Consider the following 18,082-nt stretch of genomic DNA (forward strand, 5'->3'; position numbering starts at 1 on the left):
ATATATTTATATGTTCTTAATGCCATTCCTTTACTTAGATTTGTGTGTATTGGGTGTACAGCCGTGGCAAAAAGTTTTGAGAATGACACAAATATACATTTTCACAAAGTCTGCTGCCTCAGTTTGTATCATAGCAATTTGCATATACTCCAGAATGTTATGAAGAGTGATCAGATGAATTGCAATTAATTGCAAAGTCCCTATTTGGCATGCAAATGAACTGAATCCCCCCTAAATATTTCCACCTCCACAAAAGGACCAGCTGACATCATGTCAGTGATTCTCTCGTTAACCTCTCTGGGCTAGGTGGGACGTTAGCGTCCCACTCTATTCAACAGCCAGTGGAATCGCGTGGCGCGAAATACAAATACCTCAAAAATGCTATAACTTCAATTTTTCCAACATATGACTATTTTACACCATTTGAAAGATAAGACTCTCGTTAATTCAACCACGTTGTCCGATTTTCAAAAAGGCTTTACAGCGAAAGCAAAACATTAGATTATGTCAGGAGAGTACCCAGCCAAAAATAATCACACAGCCATTTTCAAAGCAAGCATATATGTCACAAAAACCCAAACCACAGCTAAATGCAGCACTAACCTTTGATGATCTTCATCGGATGACACTCCTAGGACATTATGTCATACAATACATGCATGTTTTGTTCAATCAAATTTATATTTATATCAAAAAACAGCTTTTTACATTAGCATGTGATGTTCAGAACTAGCATTCCCACTGCAAACTTCCAGTGAATTTACTACATTACTTATGATAAACGTTGACAAAATACATAAATTATTTTAAGAATTATAGATACAGAACTCCTTTATGCAAACGCTATGTCAGATTTTAAAATAGCTTTTCGGCGAAAGCACATTTTGCAATATTCTGAGTAGATAGCTCGGCCATCACAGGCTAGCTAATTTGACACCCAAGTTTGGGGCAACCTAACCTCAGAATTACTATTAGAAAAATTGGATTATCTTTGCTGTTCTTCGTCAGAATGCACTCCCAGGACTTCTACTTCAACAACAAATGTTGTTTTGGTTCCAAATCATCCATAGTTATATCCAAATACCTCCGTTTTGTTCGTGCGTTCAGGTCACTATCCGAAGGGTAACGCGCGAGCACATTTCGTGACAGAAATTTCAAAATATTCCATTACCGTACTTAGAAGCATGTCAAACGCTGTTTAAAATCAATTTTTATGCTATTTTTCTCGTAAACGATAATATTCCAACCGGACAACGTTGTATTCATTCAAAGACTGAAAGAAAAAAATGGAGAAGTCTCGTGAACGCGCATCTCAGTCTCACTGTCTCCAGGCAGGCCACTTACAAACTCTGCTGCTGTACTTTGCCCAGAGACAGCAGACACCCCATTCCACTTTCTGGCAGCTTTAGAGAGCCAATGGAAGCCTTAGAAAGTGTCACGTAACAGCACAGATGCTGTATTTTCGATAGAGATGCAACAGAAGGACAACAAATTGTCAGACAGGGCACTTCCTGCATAGAATCTTCTCAGGTTTTGGCCTGCCATATGAGTTCTGTTATACTCACAGACACCATTCAAACAGTTTTAGAAACTTTAGAGTGTTTTCTATCCAAATCAATAAATTATATGCATATTCTAGTTTCTGGGCAGGAGTAGTAACCAGATTAAATCGGGTACATTTTTTTATCCGGCCGTGAAAATACTGCCCCCTAGCCCAGACAGGTTAACAAAATGTGTGAGTTGACGAGGACAAGGCTGGAGATCACTCTGTCATGCTGATTGAGTTCGAATAAAAGACTGGAAGCTTCAAAAGGAGGGTGGTGCTTGGAATCATTGTTCTTCCTCTGTCAAACATCGTTACCTGCAAGGAAACACGTGCCGTCATCATTGCTTTGCACAAAAAGGGCTTCACAGGCAAGGATATTGCTGCCAGTAAGATTGCACCTAAAACAACCATTTATCGGATCATCAAGAACTTCAAGGAGAACGGTTCAATTGTTGTGAAGAAAGCTTCAGGGCGCCCAAGAAAGTCCAGCAAGCGTCAGGACTGTCTCCTAAATTTGATTCAGCTGTGGGATCGGGGCACCACCAGTACAGAGCTTGCTCGGGAATGGCAACAGGCAGGTGTGAGTGCATCTGCACACACAGTGAGGTGAAGACTTTTGGAGGATGGCTTGGTGTCAAGAAGGGCAGCAAAGAAGCCACTTCTCTCCAGGAAAAACATCAGGGACAGACTGATATTCTGCAAAAGGTACAGACTGCTGAGGACTGGGGTAAAGTCATTTTCTCTGAATCCCCTTTCCGATTGTTTGGGGCATCCGGAAAAAAGCTTGTCCAGAGAAGACAAGGTGAGCGCTACCATCAGTCCTGTGTCGTGCCAACAGTAAAGCATCCTGAGACCATTCATGTGTGGGGTTGCTTCTCAGCCAAGGGAGTGGGCTCACTCACAATTTTGCAAAAGAACACATCCATGAATAAAGAATGGTACCAACACATTCTCTGAGAGCAACTTCTCCCAATCATCCAGGAACAGTTTGGTGACGAACAATGCCTTTTCCAGCATGATGTGGCTCGGGGAACAAAACATCGATATTTTGGGTCCATGGCCAGGGAACTCCCCAGACCTTAATCCCATTGAGAATTTGTGGTCAATCCTCAAGAGGCGGGTGGACAAACAAAAATCCACAAATTCTGACAAACTCCAAGCATTGATTGTGCAAGAATGGGCTGCCATCAGTCAGGATGTGGCCCAGAAGCTAATTGACAGCATGCCAGGGCGGATTGCAAAGGTCTTGAAAAAGAAGGGTCAAAATGCAAATTTTGACTCTCTGCATCAATTTCATGTAATTGTCAAAAAAAGCCTTTGACACTTATGAAATGCTTGTAATTATACTTCAGTATTCCATAGTGTCGTGTCTTTGGGGTACCATTACACTGAAGATATGTTTATCAATTAGCTCCCTGTAATTATCATCACACGATTAAACTGATTAATCGTTTAATTGTAATTAACTAGGAGATCGGGGCACCAAGGAGAATATTCAGATTACAAAGCTATAATTTTCCTAATATAACTTTCCTGTACTATAATATTATATTCTATTATAGTATAGGCCGATTATCTTCTGGTTTAAATGGTGTATTTTACCTCTAGTCCAGTCTCATTCCAAACGTCGTAAATTGTTGTATCTGCACGAACCCAGTCTTTACTAAAATCATCCATACATCAATTGTCTTAAAATCATGTATTTACTACACTAAGTAATTAACAGAAAAACATACAAACAGTAATTATCGTCACAAAGGATTGGTAGAGGAATGTGCCCTTGTGGGCTAAACAGGCAGGTCGGCCTGTTGAACAATGGGTCATAAACGGTCAACTGAGAAGTTACAGAGTTCATTAATATTAACAATTGACAATTGAAGGCTCACTCATTCGGGAACAATTGCAATCAATATATATTTACGCTCATGTGTCGTCGTGATCCTTGTTCGAGAGTTCTGTTCTGTTGGGGAGTTTTGTCCGCGTTCTCTCTCTCTCTCTCTCTCTCTCGGTTAGAATGGATCTTTCAGAGCGACATTCATTAATGTCGTCATCGAATGGTTGTTTCGTTGGTCTTCGCGTTCAATGATATAATTTACTTAGTTGCAGACTAATAATTAATATCAAAGACTTGTTCTTATTCTGTCAGTCTCGATAGTCTAAAAGTTAACCACGTGGTATAGTTCACTTTCAGTAGAGTACTTGGATGGTCAAACCTCTGGCCATAGAGTGTAGGCCTGGTCTGAAGAAATGTAAATCAGGGGGTGTTTTATAGTGCCCATAGAACAGGCTTGTCAAATGACGCCTGGTCCTGTATGGGTCCCTGGGGGCGTGCCTATGACTGAGTTAGATTTGGTTACAGAAATACAATTCTATCACATTACATCAGTACAATAGCATCTCAATGTCTTACAAAAGCTTTATCCTTATTAATACATTCCATACACCCATATGATGCAAGTCTTAAGCTGATGCTATTATATAAACAGTTTTATGGTAATATGGCTATATTGTCTCTTCTGAGTATCACAAAATTGTACCAAGCGGATCAGTTCGTAGCTGGATTCTTCACCAATCTTCCATACCTTCTCCAGCACACACAAAATGTCGCTTGGCTCTCCAATTCTATGAGTTGGAAGAATTTCCTGTGTCTCTCTATGGGCCATGTGGCCAGAGACTCTCCTGGAATTTTAGAGTTTTTACAACCCTTTACACACAGGGTGGATTGGGGGGGAGTCAACTGTCCTCCCTGTACCAAAAGAGGCCAACGTCATGACAATAGTAACATCTGACAAAAAATATCTAAAGACACTGAAGCAGCAGACTTTGTGGAAATTAATATTTGTCATTCTCAAAACTTTTGGCCATGACTTTATGTTGTGAAATTGTTAGATATTATTTGTTAGCTATTACTGCACTGTAAGAGCTAGAAACACAAGCATTTTGCTACACCCGCAAAAACATCTGCTAAACACGTGTATGTGACCAATAAAATTTGATTTGATTTGGTGCGACGCCTTATGTTGCTGAATGACCCTAGTCTGTCACATGTCTTGATCTATGAAGCCCCACAAAAACCCAAACTAAATCCTACTCTTGGCTGTGATGACAAACACCTTGTGTTGTTGGACAGACATTACCACAGTTTCCTTGACCTCGTGTTCCTTTTGGCAGATAGAATCTATCTGATGAGAAGTGGAGGACAGGGCTGGGTGCAAATAGACTGCAGATGTATAAGTCAAGACATAAGAGTCATTTTCAGTAAAAAGCACACAGACGTTTGTCACACAGTAGAAGCTTTGAGGACTTTTTATGCATGTGCCCCCCCATTCTCCCCCCTTTTTGAGGAGTGCACCATAAAAGTGTGAATGAGATTTGAATGTCAGTCAGGGTGCTGCTCCTCGAACTGAACACAGTCACATCAGACCCAATCAATACTGGGAAGCAGCCAATGCCCCCATTCACTTCCTGTTGAACACACACATGTGCGAGCACACACACACACACACACACACACACACACACACAGTTGTAAAGCTGAGAGATGTAGTACTCAGCCTGAAATAAGGAAGCCTCTGTTTGTACAAATCCCTCACAGGCACACTCTGAAACTGCCTCTTGGGTCTCTGCCACCACTCCATCACTGCCGATTTAGGTTTCTGCTGGATAATATTTGCATGTACAATTTATGCACTAATGAAAGCGCATGCAGAATCCAGCTAAATCCTCCTCCGGCTGCTGTACTTGGTGGTAATTAGAGGCATATGACATCTAGCTACAGTGCCTAGTGAAAGTCTACACACCCCTTGCACAGTTTTCACATTTTGTTGCCTTAAAATGTAATCTAAAAAATTCAATTCGATTTTTTTTCTACTGATCTACATAAACTACTCCACATGTTAAAATAGAGATAATAGAACATTTTCTAATTTAATAAAAAATAGAAACAATGATGTCTTGATTGCATTAGTACTTGGTTGAAGCACGTTTGGCAGTGATTACAAATGTGAATACTTTTGGTTTATACTGCCAACTTTGCACAACTCTTAGGGAAACAGATATGCATTGTTTTTATCAAAATTGCTCAAGCTCAGTACATTTGGTTGGAGATTATTGATGGACAGCAATATTCAAACCTTCTCAAATTTTCAAGTAGGACTGAAACTGGACCCCTCAGGAACACTTAAGACTGCTTGGAAAGCCATTCTGGTGTGTCTTTGGCATAAAAAATATGTGTAATGGTTTGGTTGAAATATAGAACTCTATTCGGTTAGGTATTCAGAAGACTACAACAGGTTTTCCTCTAACTTTTTACCTCGGCTTTGCTACTTTCATATTTTTTGATCCTGACAAACTGCCAGTGACCAAGGGTTGAAACCAGTTCAGGGAACAGAATCGAAAACCGGAAAATAAACAAAATTATTTGAGGTACAGAACCCAAACTGGAAACGAAAGTGATCTACACTGTTCTGGAACAGAACTGTTGTTTTAAAAGCATGGGAACCAGTTAATAACATTATTTTATGCTCCGGGCATTTCTTTCCAGTCCCACAAAAATCACAAAAAAGTGCCTATGCAAAGCCCTCACTCTTTAGGCCTACCTGTAGGAGAAAAAAAACTCTGTATCCCTGACAAGAGTAGCCAAACGGTGTTTAGTATGCCCAGTGGCTCAGCAAGCACGGAGAGGATATTCTCCGCTGCTGGCCTGCTCTCCAGGCACCATTACATGAGCCTGAAGCCACAGACTCTGTCCAAACTCGTTTCTAAAAATGTATTCAAAGGCACTGTAGACTGAGCTTAATAAGGCATTTTTCGTTAAATTTGTATTTATTTCTAACTACAGTAAGTCTCACAGCTTATATGCACAATTTATAGACTAATGATTTAATACAACGAAATGTTGTTTAAATGCTGAGCGCTTAACATCCCTGACTTCCTACCAGCCTTGTGTGTCGCACTCGCAAATGCTTCACAATGTATTACTTTGTAGGCTATAATTGAAATAATATAGCCTGAATAATTCATTTTCTTAGGGTCTCTGTCTGGCTCCTGACCTATTTAGTGTTTCTATGCTGTTTAATGTGACTTTAGCCTATTTGAAATAATGAGCGCTTCTTTAAATTCACCTTTTACATGTTTAAAAAAAGAAAACTTCAAATCATATGGTTTGGTTTCAATACTACAAAACAAAATGGTAGGTTCAGGTAGTCACAACAATGGATGGGTGTTGGGTAAATTGAGATTTTAATGAATGGAGCGAATTTTTCTTCCTGTGAATTAGTTTTTTTTGTGGAGCGGTTGGAAAGGAGGTGGAGTGCTGGAGCTGAACCAGAACTCCATGCGCAATGAGCGGGATTTCCGACCGCTCAACTCCACTCACATACTCTGCTCTGCACACACACACTTTTTCGCTATCTAGCTAGTTACCCAACGTTTGCTCTGGTCCAACGTTAAACCAACTCGGAAGTTCAAAGTTCCTTCAAAGAAGCCGCTCCTCTGTTGGTATAATTCTGTGGGCCAAATTCAGATAATACATGTCATAACAAGATGCCCAGCGCTTCAAGGCAAGCTTCTTCCATCCTCTCTCCTCCCCCTCAAAATGTATGTTGCATCTCGCACTCTACACTTTGAGACTGTGTGTGTTTGTCTTTCATTATGGTTAAACCACGCTGTTACTGAAAAATACAATTAGCTCTTAATGACTTTACTATACAGATTAAATACCTAACCCACTCCATAGCAAGCTGCTTTATCCGCACTGATTGGTGAATTCATTTAATGTTGTATTTTTTAAAAATTATGATTTCAGAGATTTAAAAAGGAACAGAAAACATAAATCTGTACTTTATTTGGTTCGAACCAGTTCAAAACTTTATTTTGCTGGTCGAAACAGTGGAGCGGAACGAAACAAATAATGGTTCTGTTCAAAACGAAATGATTGGACAATAATTTTGTTTCCAACCCCTGCCAGTAACAAACATACCCATAACATGATGCTGTTGACAAAAAATACATACCCATAACATGATGCTGTTGACAAAAAATACATACCCATAACATGATGCTGTTGACAAAAAATACATACCCATAACATGATGCTGTTGACAAAATGCTTGAAAATACAGAGGGTTGCAATCTGTGACGTATTGGATTTTTAAATTTAAGACAAAGTAAATTTCTTTGCCTTGTTGTCTTGCAGTATTAATTACGTGCCTTGTTGTCTTGCAGTGTTAATTAAGGGCCTTGTTGCAAACATTATGGATGATTTGGAATGGATTTTGTAAAACATGCTTTCATCCTTTCATTTTGTCATTACATTTTTGGTTCATTTACAATTTTCTATCACTTTGAATCCAATTTAACCCCTTCTTAGATGGCAGCAAAATATGAAAACTGTGCAAGAGGTGTGGAGACTGATATCAGGATGATCACAATACTTATACCTTACTTAACCAATTACTCAAGAACAAGTACTCAAGCCTGAGGGCATTTCTGTGGCCATTAGCTGTGTTTGTGTTTAAATCTATTTATATTAGTGTGTGTGTTGGGGGGGGGGATATAGGACCGGAATATAGGGCTGTTTTAGTTCTAAAGTAATCGCTGGACCCATTAAAGGGCCTTGTCCTGGCTGGTTGGGCAGAACTGGTTGGGCAGAACTGGCTGGGCAGAACTGAAAAATCAATTGATACAGTTGAAGTCGGAAGTTTACATACACCTTAGCCAAATACATTTAAACTCAGTTTTCCACAATTCCTGACATTTAATCCTAATAAAAATGTGCTTTCTTAGGTCAGTTAAGATCACCACTTTATCAATTAGTATTTGGTAGCATTGCCTTTAAATTGTTTAACTTGGGTCAAACGTTTCGGGTAGCCTTCCACAAGCTTCCCACAATAAGTTGGGTGAATTTTGGCCCATTCCTCCTAATAGAGCTGATGTAACTGAGTCAGGTTTGTAGGCCTCCTTGCTCGCACACTCTTTTTCAGTTCTGCCCACAAGTTTTCTATTGAGGTAAGGGCTTTTGTGATGGCCACTCTAATACCTTGACTTTGTTGACCTTAAGCCATTTTGCCACAACTTTGGAAGTATGCTTGGGGTCATTGTCCATTTGGAAGACCCATTTGTGACCAAGCTTTAACTTCCTGACTGATGTCTTGATATGTTGCTTCAATATATCCACATCATTTTCCTTTCTCATGATGCCATATATTTTGTGAAGTGCACCTGTCCCTCCTGCAGCAAAGCACCCCCACAACAATAAGCAGGTTGGTCACATGCTGTTTTCCAATTACACAACAAAACAAACACACGCGTGCGTGTACAGACACATTGACAATGGTAAAAGTGGTTCATCAGAGAGTGTGCATGGCATGTCCTGCATGCCTGATCAGACTGATGTATGATTAACAGTGTGGCTCCTCTCCTCCAGAACTAAGCTCTGCGGCTGTGCATCACACTGGCTGGACCAGATATTTGAAGAGACCATGCACATTTTACCCAGAGCAGCATATTCAAAGGGAATCACATCAGCGAGGGTCCAGGGCACAGGACCATTATCACTGATCCTGCCATCCTTCAGTTTCTACAATGCCTCTGGACAAGCCTCTCACAAAGGTCTGTTTTGGAACAATCTAATTGCTCTGGGTAGTTTATAGTGTTAGTCCTTTAATGATATAGCCATGATATGAGACAGCGCCAGAAACTTTTCTCATTGAATTGATTCTCTCCAGGGCTTGTTGGACATTTACTGCAGTATATTACATTTCTGTCCTTGGACATGTGAAAGTGTAGGTGAGTGTAAACAAGGAGGGAGGAAGTCTGGTTGCAGGGGCACAGTGAGAATTATGATGATGATGATAATGTGATGGCTAGCAGGGAGGGAGGGCGATCAGGGAGGGAGGGAGGGCGATCAGGGAGGGAGTCTGGTAGAGGAGGCACAGTGAGGATGATGATGATGGAACTAAAGGGGCACCCTGCTGTCTGTCATCTACCTGACCAGATCAGACCCAACTTCAAAGGGCTCCCCCTCTGGCATCAAATATTTACCAGCCTGCTGTGCTTACACCTGCTCTGAGAAGACGAGAGGAGAGTAACTCGTCTGTCTGTGTTCTCAGACATCACACACTAATAAAGTACAGCTCTCACTCTGGTGGACTGATGTTAGTAATGTCAAGGCTTACTATGACAGTCCCACTTTACTGTCATGCATTTAGAAATGTGTTCACAGAGTTTTATCACTGTGCTGCAGATTGCTTAGCCTATGTTTAGTGTTGAAGTACAGTCCAGTGGTGCAGACAGACTATTATGGCTGAGCTTGATGATGGTAATGATGATAACTGTGAGGATGGTGATGGTAGTGGTGATGAAGATTTAGCTTATTTTCAACGAGCCAATATGTCAGAGGCACCTTTTTATTAGCGCTGTTGCCTAGCGAGAGTTGTCATATGGAGCAGCCAAGCACTCAGAAGATCAGAGTATGTGGATCTCTCACTATACAGTATAGGAGGGACAAAACATGTTGTACTTACTTATCCCTGCACATTGTAAATATGGTTCTGGAACTGACCGTGTATACAGTATAGTATGCTTACCTACTTTATCGTGCTCTTCTTATTTTTGTATCTTGTGTGTTTTTGTTCTACCTTGTAATTTTTAGTATTACACTGTTGTTGATTACTGCGTTGTTGCGGTTAGAGCTTGCAAGAAAGGCATTTCACTGTACTTGTGCATGTGACATTAAAACTTGAAACTCCCCCAGGGCCCAGGCTTTCTCTGGATCGGCTTATTTCACTGAATTTGTTTACCATGACTGTAATTTACCTCCATTTTATATTTCTACTGAAGCCTGGGTGTGTTGCCATTAAGTTCTGTGTTTCCTAATACACCAGCGTACCAATGAACAAGTAGCCTACGGATCAGTGATGCCTGTCGTTGAGGCATACCGTAAATAATTGAGAGAGAATGCTGAAGCGCCCTCAATACTGCCTGCACCGCCTCTGACGTGTTAATCTGTCACATGACTCCAGTGACATTTATTTGACTAGCATTGTGTGCTATCGTGAATAATATGCAGTGAAAAAGAAAGCAGATGACAGTATATCATGCCATAATTTGTGTGCACAGTATCTGTATCAAAAGAACAGTCTCATCTGCACCACTCTGACCTTGTTGGGGAAAATGCATGCATGTTCCCCCATGCCTCAGCATACAGTCGCACATCCCGAAGATGTGTGTGTGTGTGTGTGTGTGCGCGCTGAGTGGTACAGCAAAAGGTCTGTCAGCAGTGCTGAATATTAGAATCAATGGCCAGGTTCACTGAATGCACACTAAATTAAAGTGACTGAATGTGACCATGATAGAGATGAGCAGGAAGGAGCACAACATCCCCATGATGAAATACAGTTAAAACACTGTGTCTGGGGATGTTGTGGTGAAAATACAGTATACCATATACAGTATACCATATAAAACTGGATGTTCACCTGGATTCACCAGGTCAGTCTATTTCATGGAAATGGGAGGTGTTCTTAATGTTTTGTACACTCAGTATAGGTTTGACAGAGAGAGCAGGCTGGTGTACCAGATTAATAGTTTATATATTTTATTTTGAAATTGAATGTTTATTAAACACATCTGATTTGCATTTTCAGATTGCTGATTAAGCCAATATGGAATTGCATCAATAAGCAGTTTTAAGGGAAATATATTTGATTGATTTAATGTTTAGTAATAACCATCAGAACACACTAGCGGTGGGTGGGGGGCAGCAAATGTGTGTGTGAGCGGGAGAGAGAGACTGAGGCAGTCATTATCACAGACAGACAGTGTGTCTTTGTCCGGAGCATGGTAAAGGACTATTACAACTACTCTGCACAGTCATATGTTAATGACATTCACTCTCAGAGAATGAATAAATCATGTCTCAGAATACACATCTGAGTCCATGCTTTAGCAGCTAGGTGTTTGTGTGCGTGCGTGCGTGCGTGCGTGCGTGCGTGCGTGCGTGGGAGGAAAGACAGGACGGGAACACTACGGCTGAAACATTAAAGCAGCAAGACAAAAGAGAATCTCTGGTACCTGTTTCCTCCGCCTTGCAGCTTGGTGCTCAATTCCGCTCTAACTGATGCTCAGAGAGATCGTGTGAGAGGGATAGAGAGGTGGAGGAGAGAAGTGAGAGAGCGCTGAGAGCGGGAGTGAGAGCAGAGCAGGGTGTGAGCGAGATAGACAGAGCACGAGAACCAGAAAGAACGCGCACATGAAGGAGAAGAGACTGAGAGAAGGGGGTTGTTTTATGTGTGCTGCTCGTGTGCATGACTGAGGAGCCTTCCTGTCTGGATCGTTAGCCATCTCCAGCCCCAGAGCTGGGCTCTGTGCTCCATAGGCTGTACTGACTGAGGAACACAGGGACAGACAGACAGACAGAGGCTAGGGGACTTTGAGAGGGCTGTGCAGAGGATGTGCTGGCTGCGTGGGCTCTGTCGCCGTGATTGCTGTCGCCAGACCCCTCAGCTGCCTCTGCCTCGCTCGGCTGCTGGCGCAGGCCCCCACTTAGCCCAGCACTAGGAGGACATCAGCAGTCATTGGTAGAGAGATGAGCTCCAAGCACTCTTCCGACTGGATCCCCTACAGGTACAGTACAGTCCTCTGGGTGCTAGTCAAGACTCCACAGACCACAAGAGAAGGGAGGGTGTGCATGTTTGTGGTTACAAGTGTGAATAGCTATGCATGCTCCAGCACTATTAAGGATAGAGAGAATAAAGGATAACGCCTGGGTGCATGCTTGGAAGTTTAGATTGTTGACATCAATTGACCCTTTGACCCCCTGCCTCAGAATTTTGGGCAACCAATCGCAGTGCTCCAATGGATAGAAACTCTCCATGAGTCTGACCTCTCAGTCAACCTCACGTGAAAAATGGTTTTCTTTTAAAATATAAATTGTTTAAATGGTTAAATAATTGAACAGTGCACCAGGGGTAGTACTTTCTACTGTGATTCCTGAAATGCAGAGCCTCTTGATGGAGTATTTTTCTAATCTGAAATTATTTGTTTGTTTGCTCAGCTGGTTAGCTAGCTCAGTCTCATTGACCACAAAATGTTGCTAATGCTAACTAGCTAGCCATGTTGTTGATACAACTCTCAACTGCTGTCAACATCAGGATACAATTTGAGAGCACTAGCCAGTTTCACTCCAAAAGTGATCTGAATCCCAATGTAGCGACCAGAGTATGGGTGAGTGGTTGTGTGGAAAGGAAGGTAGTGGGCATGTGGAAAGGAGTGGGTGTGTCAAAAGCACTCTGCTATAGGTTAGATGGTTTTGATTGGTGGTGGGTATTTTTATTTTCTTTCATACAATTACCACACATTGAGCTATCGTACTGCGAGAGTTTGGACTTTTGTTTTTAAACCAGAGGATTAACCTGAGTCGTATTTCACTAAGTTTTATACAAATAATTGTACATTTTCAGATATAAAACTGATGATTGCTTAATTTTTATAAAAAATATTGATGGTTGTACTGTTGCTTCATGCGTTGTATGTGTGTGCTTCCTATGACTGTCACCCTGATATTGGCTACTAGTTAGCTACTTCGCACGCTGTTGCCGGACAGTAGTGCTTGTCAAGCGGAGAAAGGGGCACTGTGTCCTGGTGTTGCCGTTCATGCCCTCCCCATTGAGTAGAAGACAGTTATCAATATAGGCTGCTATCCTAACTGATATAAAAAAAATGGCCACGTTAGCTTCCGCTGGCGGTTATCGACACGTCGTGCAGTCCAATCAGACACGCAAAATGGTCTTGAGTGGCAACAAATCTGCCCAATTAGCTGATTTGCTTTCCATACACCCACTCCTTTACACACACCAACTCGCCCATACTCCGGTCACCATATTGGGCTGCAGCTACCCATACTTGCCAAAAGTTGTTAGCTAGTAGCTTTGACTGCATGCTGACTGCATGCTCTGGAACTTTGGCAACTACTAAGAATTTTTTAAACCTACCGCTTTGGGCTGGATGTGCCGATGTTCATAGCAAATGGAGCAGCTTTATTTAGGCAAGCCTAAATTACACTGCGTATGCAAAACATTAAAAACACCTGCTTTTTCCATGACATAGACTGACCAGGTGAATCTAGGTGAAAGCTTTGATCCCTTATTGATGCCACTTGTTAAATCCACTTCAATCAGTGTAGATGAAGGGAAGGAGACCGGTTAAAGAAGGATTTTTAAACCCTTAGACCAGGTATTCCCAAACTGGGGTACGCGCAATTCCGTCAGGGGTACGCCAAATAAAAATGTGACTTACATAATAAAAAAATTTCATTTATATTTTCCAACGGAGCTATACATTTGGGTGAGGGTTTTTTCTCGCCTGAGTAGCCTCGGTTCACTGCCTAAAATTAAACCATCTCGTGTTCAGAGAAATAACAACACAATGTCAAATACAGGTAGCCTAGTCAAATAGTTAACATCCAATCACGTTAACCGTTACTCTCTCACGGGAAACCTTCCCTCTTGCGCAGACATTTAGAAATGAAACATGACAATTTGAAAAATAAGCCACGGGAGTTTTTTGAGCGAGAATAAAGACGACTTTCAAGTAGTAAGGGATGTATAAAAGCAACAGATACCATTAATAAGAAGGGGCTAGAAGCGTCTTATATGGTGAGCTACTGAGTGGCTAGGACAGGCAAGCCCCATACTATTGTGGAGGACTTAATTCTTCCTGCTGCCGCGGATATGGCTGGGACAATGCTGAGGGAAAAGGCCCAAAAAACTATACAGACAATATCTTCATCAAACAACACTGTTTCACGACGCATCAGTGACATGGCAAGAGATGTTTTGAAACAATTACTGCTTCGCATACAAGCCAGTGAATTATATGCGTTACAGCTGGATGAGTCAACAGACGTGGCGGGCCTGGCACAGCTCCTGGATATGTCTGTTACGTTTATGGGGGGTCAATTAAGGAAGACATCCTTTTCTGCAAACCACTGGAAACCAGGACAACATGAGAAGATATTTTTAAAGTACTGGACAGCTTTGTGACATCAAATGGACTTTGGTGGTCAAGATGTGTTAGTATCTGTACTGATGGCGCAAAAGCCATGACAGGGAGACATAGTGGAGTGGTAACGTGCGCACAAGCAGTTGCTCCCGACGCCACTTGGGTACACTGCAGCATCCACCGAGAGGCTCTTGCTGCCAAGGGAAGACAAAATTGAGGCTATGATTAAGAAGTTTGAGCTCTTTTCTGTCTGTATTAACAAGGACAACACACAGGTCTTTTCGTCATTGTATGATTTTTTTTGTGTGCAAATGAACTCAAGCTTACGGACAATGTCAAATGTGATATAGCGAAGCACCTGAGTGAGATGGGTGCTCAATTATGCAGGTACTTTCCCAAACGGACGACACAAACAACTGGATTCGTTATCCCTTTTGTGACCTGCCTCCAGTCCACTTACCGATATCTGAACAAGAGAGCCTCATCGAAATTGCAACAAGCGGTTCTGTGAAAATTCTATTTAATCAGAAGCCACTGCCAGATTTCTGTTTCTTGCCTTGGCAAATCGCGCTGTTGAGACACTGCTTCCCTTTGCAACCACGTACCTATGTGAGAGTGGATTCTCGGCCCTCACTAGCATGAAAACTAAATACAGGCACAGACTGTGTGGAAAATGATTTAAGACTGAGACTCTCTCCAATACAACCCAACATTGCAGAGTTATGTGCATCCTTTCAAGCACACCCTTCTCATTAACCTGTGGAGAGTTGTTCACAATTTTTGATGAACAAATAAGGTTTTATATGTAAGATGGCTAAATAAAGAGCAAAATTATTGGTTATTATATTATTATATATGATATATCTCCCTTCTTTCTCCTATAGTCCACGATCAGGTCCTTGGCCTTACTGACATTGTGGGAGAGGTTGTTGTCCCTGGCACCACAATGTTAAGTCTCTGACATCTTCCCTGTAGGATGACTCGTTTCATCAGCAAACTTGATGATGGTGTTGGAGTCGTGTGTGGCCACACGGTCGTGAATAAACAGAGAGTACTAAGCACACACCTCTGAGAGGCCCCTGTGTTGAGGGTCAGTGTGGTGGTGTTGTTGCCTACCCTCACCACCTGGGGCTGGCCCATCAGGAAGTCCAGTTGCAGAGGGAAGGGTTCAGTCCCAGGGTCCCTAGTTAGTCATAAGCTTGGAGTGGACTATGGTGTTGAAAGTAATGATGCACCGTTATGATATTTTTGGCCAATACGATATCCAATATTTTCCTTGCCACCAAAAAAACGATACCGATAACCGATATTACAGCCTTTTAAGCATTCTAGTACAGTTAAATAGTTAACACACACACACGGACGCAGCGATCTAAGGCACTGCATCTCAGTGGTATCACTACAGTCCCTGGTTCGAATCCAGGTTGTATCACATCTGGTCGTGATTGGGAGTCCCATTGGGCGGCGCACAATTGGCCCAGCGTCATCCGGGTTTGCCCGGGGTAGGCCGTCATTGTAAATAAGAATTTGTTAGTAACTGTCTTGCCTAATTAAATAAAGGTTACACACACACACACACACCACATTGAACAAAAAGTTATTTTGTTGGCATTTACGTATGTCCCCATTACTAGTAAAACATAATCAAAACCTATTTATTTCACTTACTTGCTGTGCTGTTTCGTTGTTCAGTCGTTTCACCAGGATTTCTATGGAACGCCGTTTGGGTCTTTGCGTGCCAAAAAAGATACGTCAAATAACACTATTCGACGTGTCAAATAACACTGTTCGATGTGTCACAAACTATTCGACGTGTCAAATAAGCTTGTTGACCAATCAGAACCTGAATATGACTGCACATTTTTTACGTAGTTATTACACATTGATTACATTATCACTCGTATTTCATATCTACCAACGATTCATCGATATGTATGCTATGATGCTGGTTAAGTTGTCTCACTCCCCTACAGTGCTGGTCATAAAAAACCTAGCTAGCTCATGGATGCAAACAATGTTCTTCCCCAAAAACATAGCAAAATTACAATCTGTTTCAGTAACTATAGTTAGCTAGCTAACTATATGGCTATGTGTCATCATCTAAAATAACCCTCATTTATAAGACAGTTCTTATTTGATTAATGGTGGTCAGACCCATCTATGTGAAGCTAGCCACAATATTGATGCAAATCAATAGAAAATAGTAGAATTATGCCATAATTGAATAGATCATGCTAAACGAGGTTGAAATGTTATATAAAATCCACAAAAGACAATAATTTGACAATCTGTTGATCACACTGGATGTATTATACTTTAGAATTGCATTGGGGCATACTTATTTCACTGTACAGCCTTACCTATGGATTGTGGATCATTGACATGGGGTATCAGTCTACTCAGTGACACCCAGAGAACAATAGCATCATAGCTCTTATTGTGGGACTCTGAAACAACTGTGAATTGAGACACATTTATTGTCAACCTACAGTGGAAAGTATGTGAACCCTTTGGAATTACCTGGATTTCTGCATAAATTAGTCATAATATATTCAATACATAATTTAAACATTCACAGTGTAGGTTGGAACCCCTAGGCTAATGACTTTTCCAAAAGCTAATTGGAGTCAGGAGTCAGCTAACCTGGAGTCCAATCTATGAGACGAGATTGGAGATGTTGTTTAGAACTGCCCTGCCCTATAAAAAAACTACAAAAAATGTGAATTTGCTGTTCACAAGAAGCATTGCCTGATGTAAACCATGCCTCGAACAAGAGATCTCAGAAGACCTAAGATTAAGAATTGTTGACTTGCGTAATGCTGGAAAGAGTTACAAAAGTATCTCTAAAAGCCTTGATGTTCATCAGTCCACAGTAAGACAAATTGTCTATAAAGTGAGAAGGTTCAGCACTGTTGCTACTCTCCCTAGGAGTGGCCATCCTGCAAAGATGACTGCATGAGCACAGTGCAAATGCTCAGTGAGGTTAACAAGAATCCTAGTGTCAGCTAAAGACTTACAGAAATATCTGGAACATGCTAACATCTCTTTTGAAGAGTCTACGATATGTAAAACACTAAACAAGAATGGTGTTCATGGGAGGACACCACGGAAGAATCCACTGCTGTCCAAAAAAACAACATTTCTGCACGTCTGAAGTTCGCAAAAGAGCACCTGGATATTCCACAGTGCTTCTGGCAAAATATTCTGTGGACAGATGAAACTGAAGTTGAGATGTTTGGAAGGAACACAACACTGTGTGGAGAAAAAACCACACCAACATTAAAACCTCATCTCAAATGTAAAGTATGGTGGAGGGAGCATCATGGTTTGGGGCTGCTTTGCTTCGTCAGGGCCTGGACAGCTTGCTATCATCGATGGAAAAATGAATTCCCAAGTTTATCAAGACATTTTGCAGGAGAATGTAAGGCTAACTGTCCACCAATTGAAGCTCAACAGAAGTTGGGTAGTGTAAGAGGACAATGACCCAAAACACAGAAGTAAATCAACAACAGATTTGCTTCAACAGAAGAAAAT

At 41.5% G+C, this 18,082-nt stretch overlaps 1 protein-coding gene across 4 annotated transcripts in view; it reads left to right on the forward strand.

Moving 5' to 3' along the window:
* Positions 1-18,082, forward strand: part of LOC106562367 (tubby protein-like) — a 103,196-nt gene that overhangs the window by 34,854 nt on the left and 50,260 nt on the right. Inside the window, exon 1 of one of the 4 annotated variants that reach the window (XM_014127208.2) lies at positions 11,369-12,172. The exons of the other annotated variants lie outside the window; for them this stretch is intronic. Within the exon in view, the coding sequence (XP_013982683.1) occupies positions 12,135-12,172 (38 nt within the window). The 5' untranslated portion in view covers positions 11,369-12,134. Of the gene's footprint in view, positions 1-11,368; positions 12,173-18,082 lie in introns of those variants that run through there. 4 annotated transcript variants of the gene reach the window in all.

This window comes from Salmo salar, chromosome ssa11, assembly GCF_905237065.1.
Source record: "Salmo salar chromosome ssa11, Ssal_v3.1, whole genome shotgun sequence".
Lineage (NCBI taxonomy): Eukaryota > Metazoa > Chordata > Actinopteri > Salmoniformes > Salmonidae > Salmo > Salmo salar.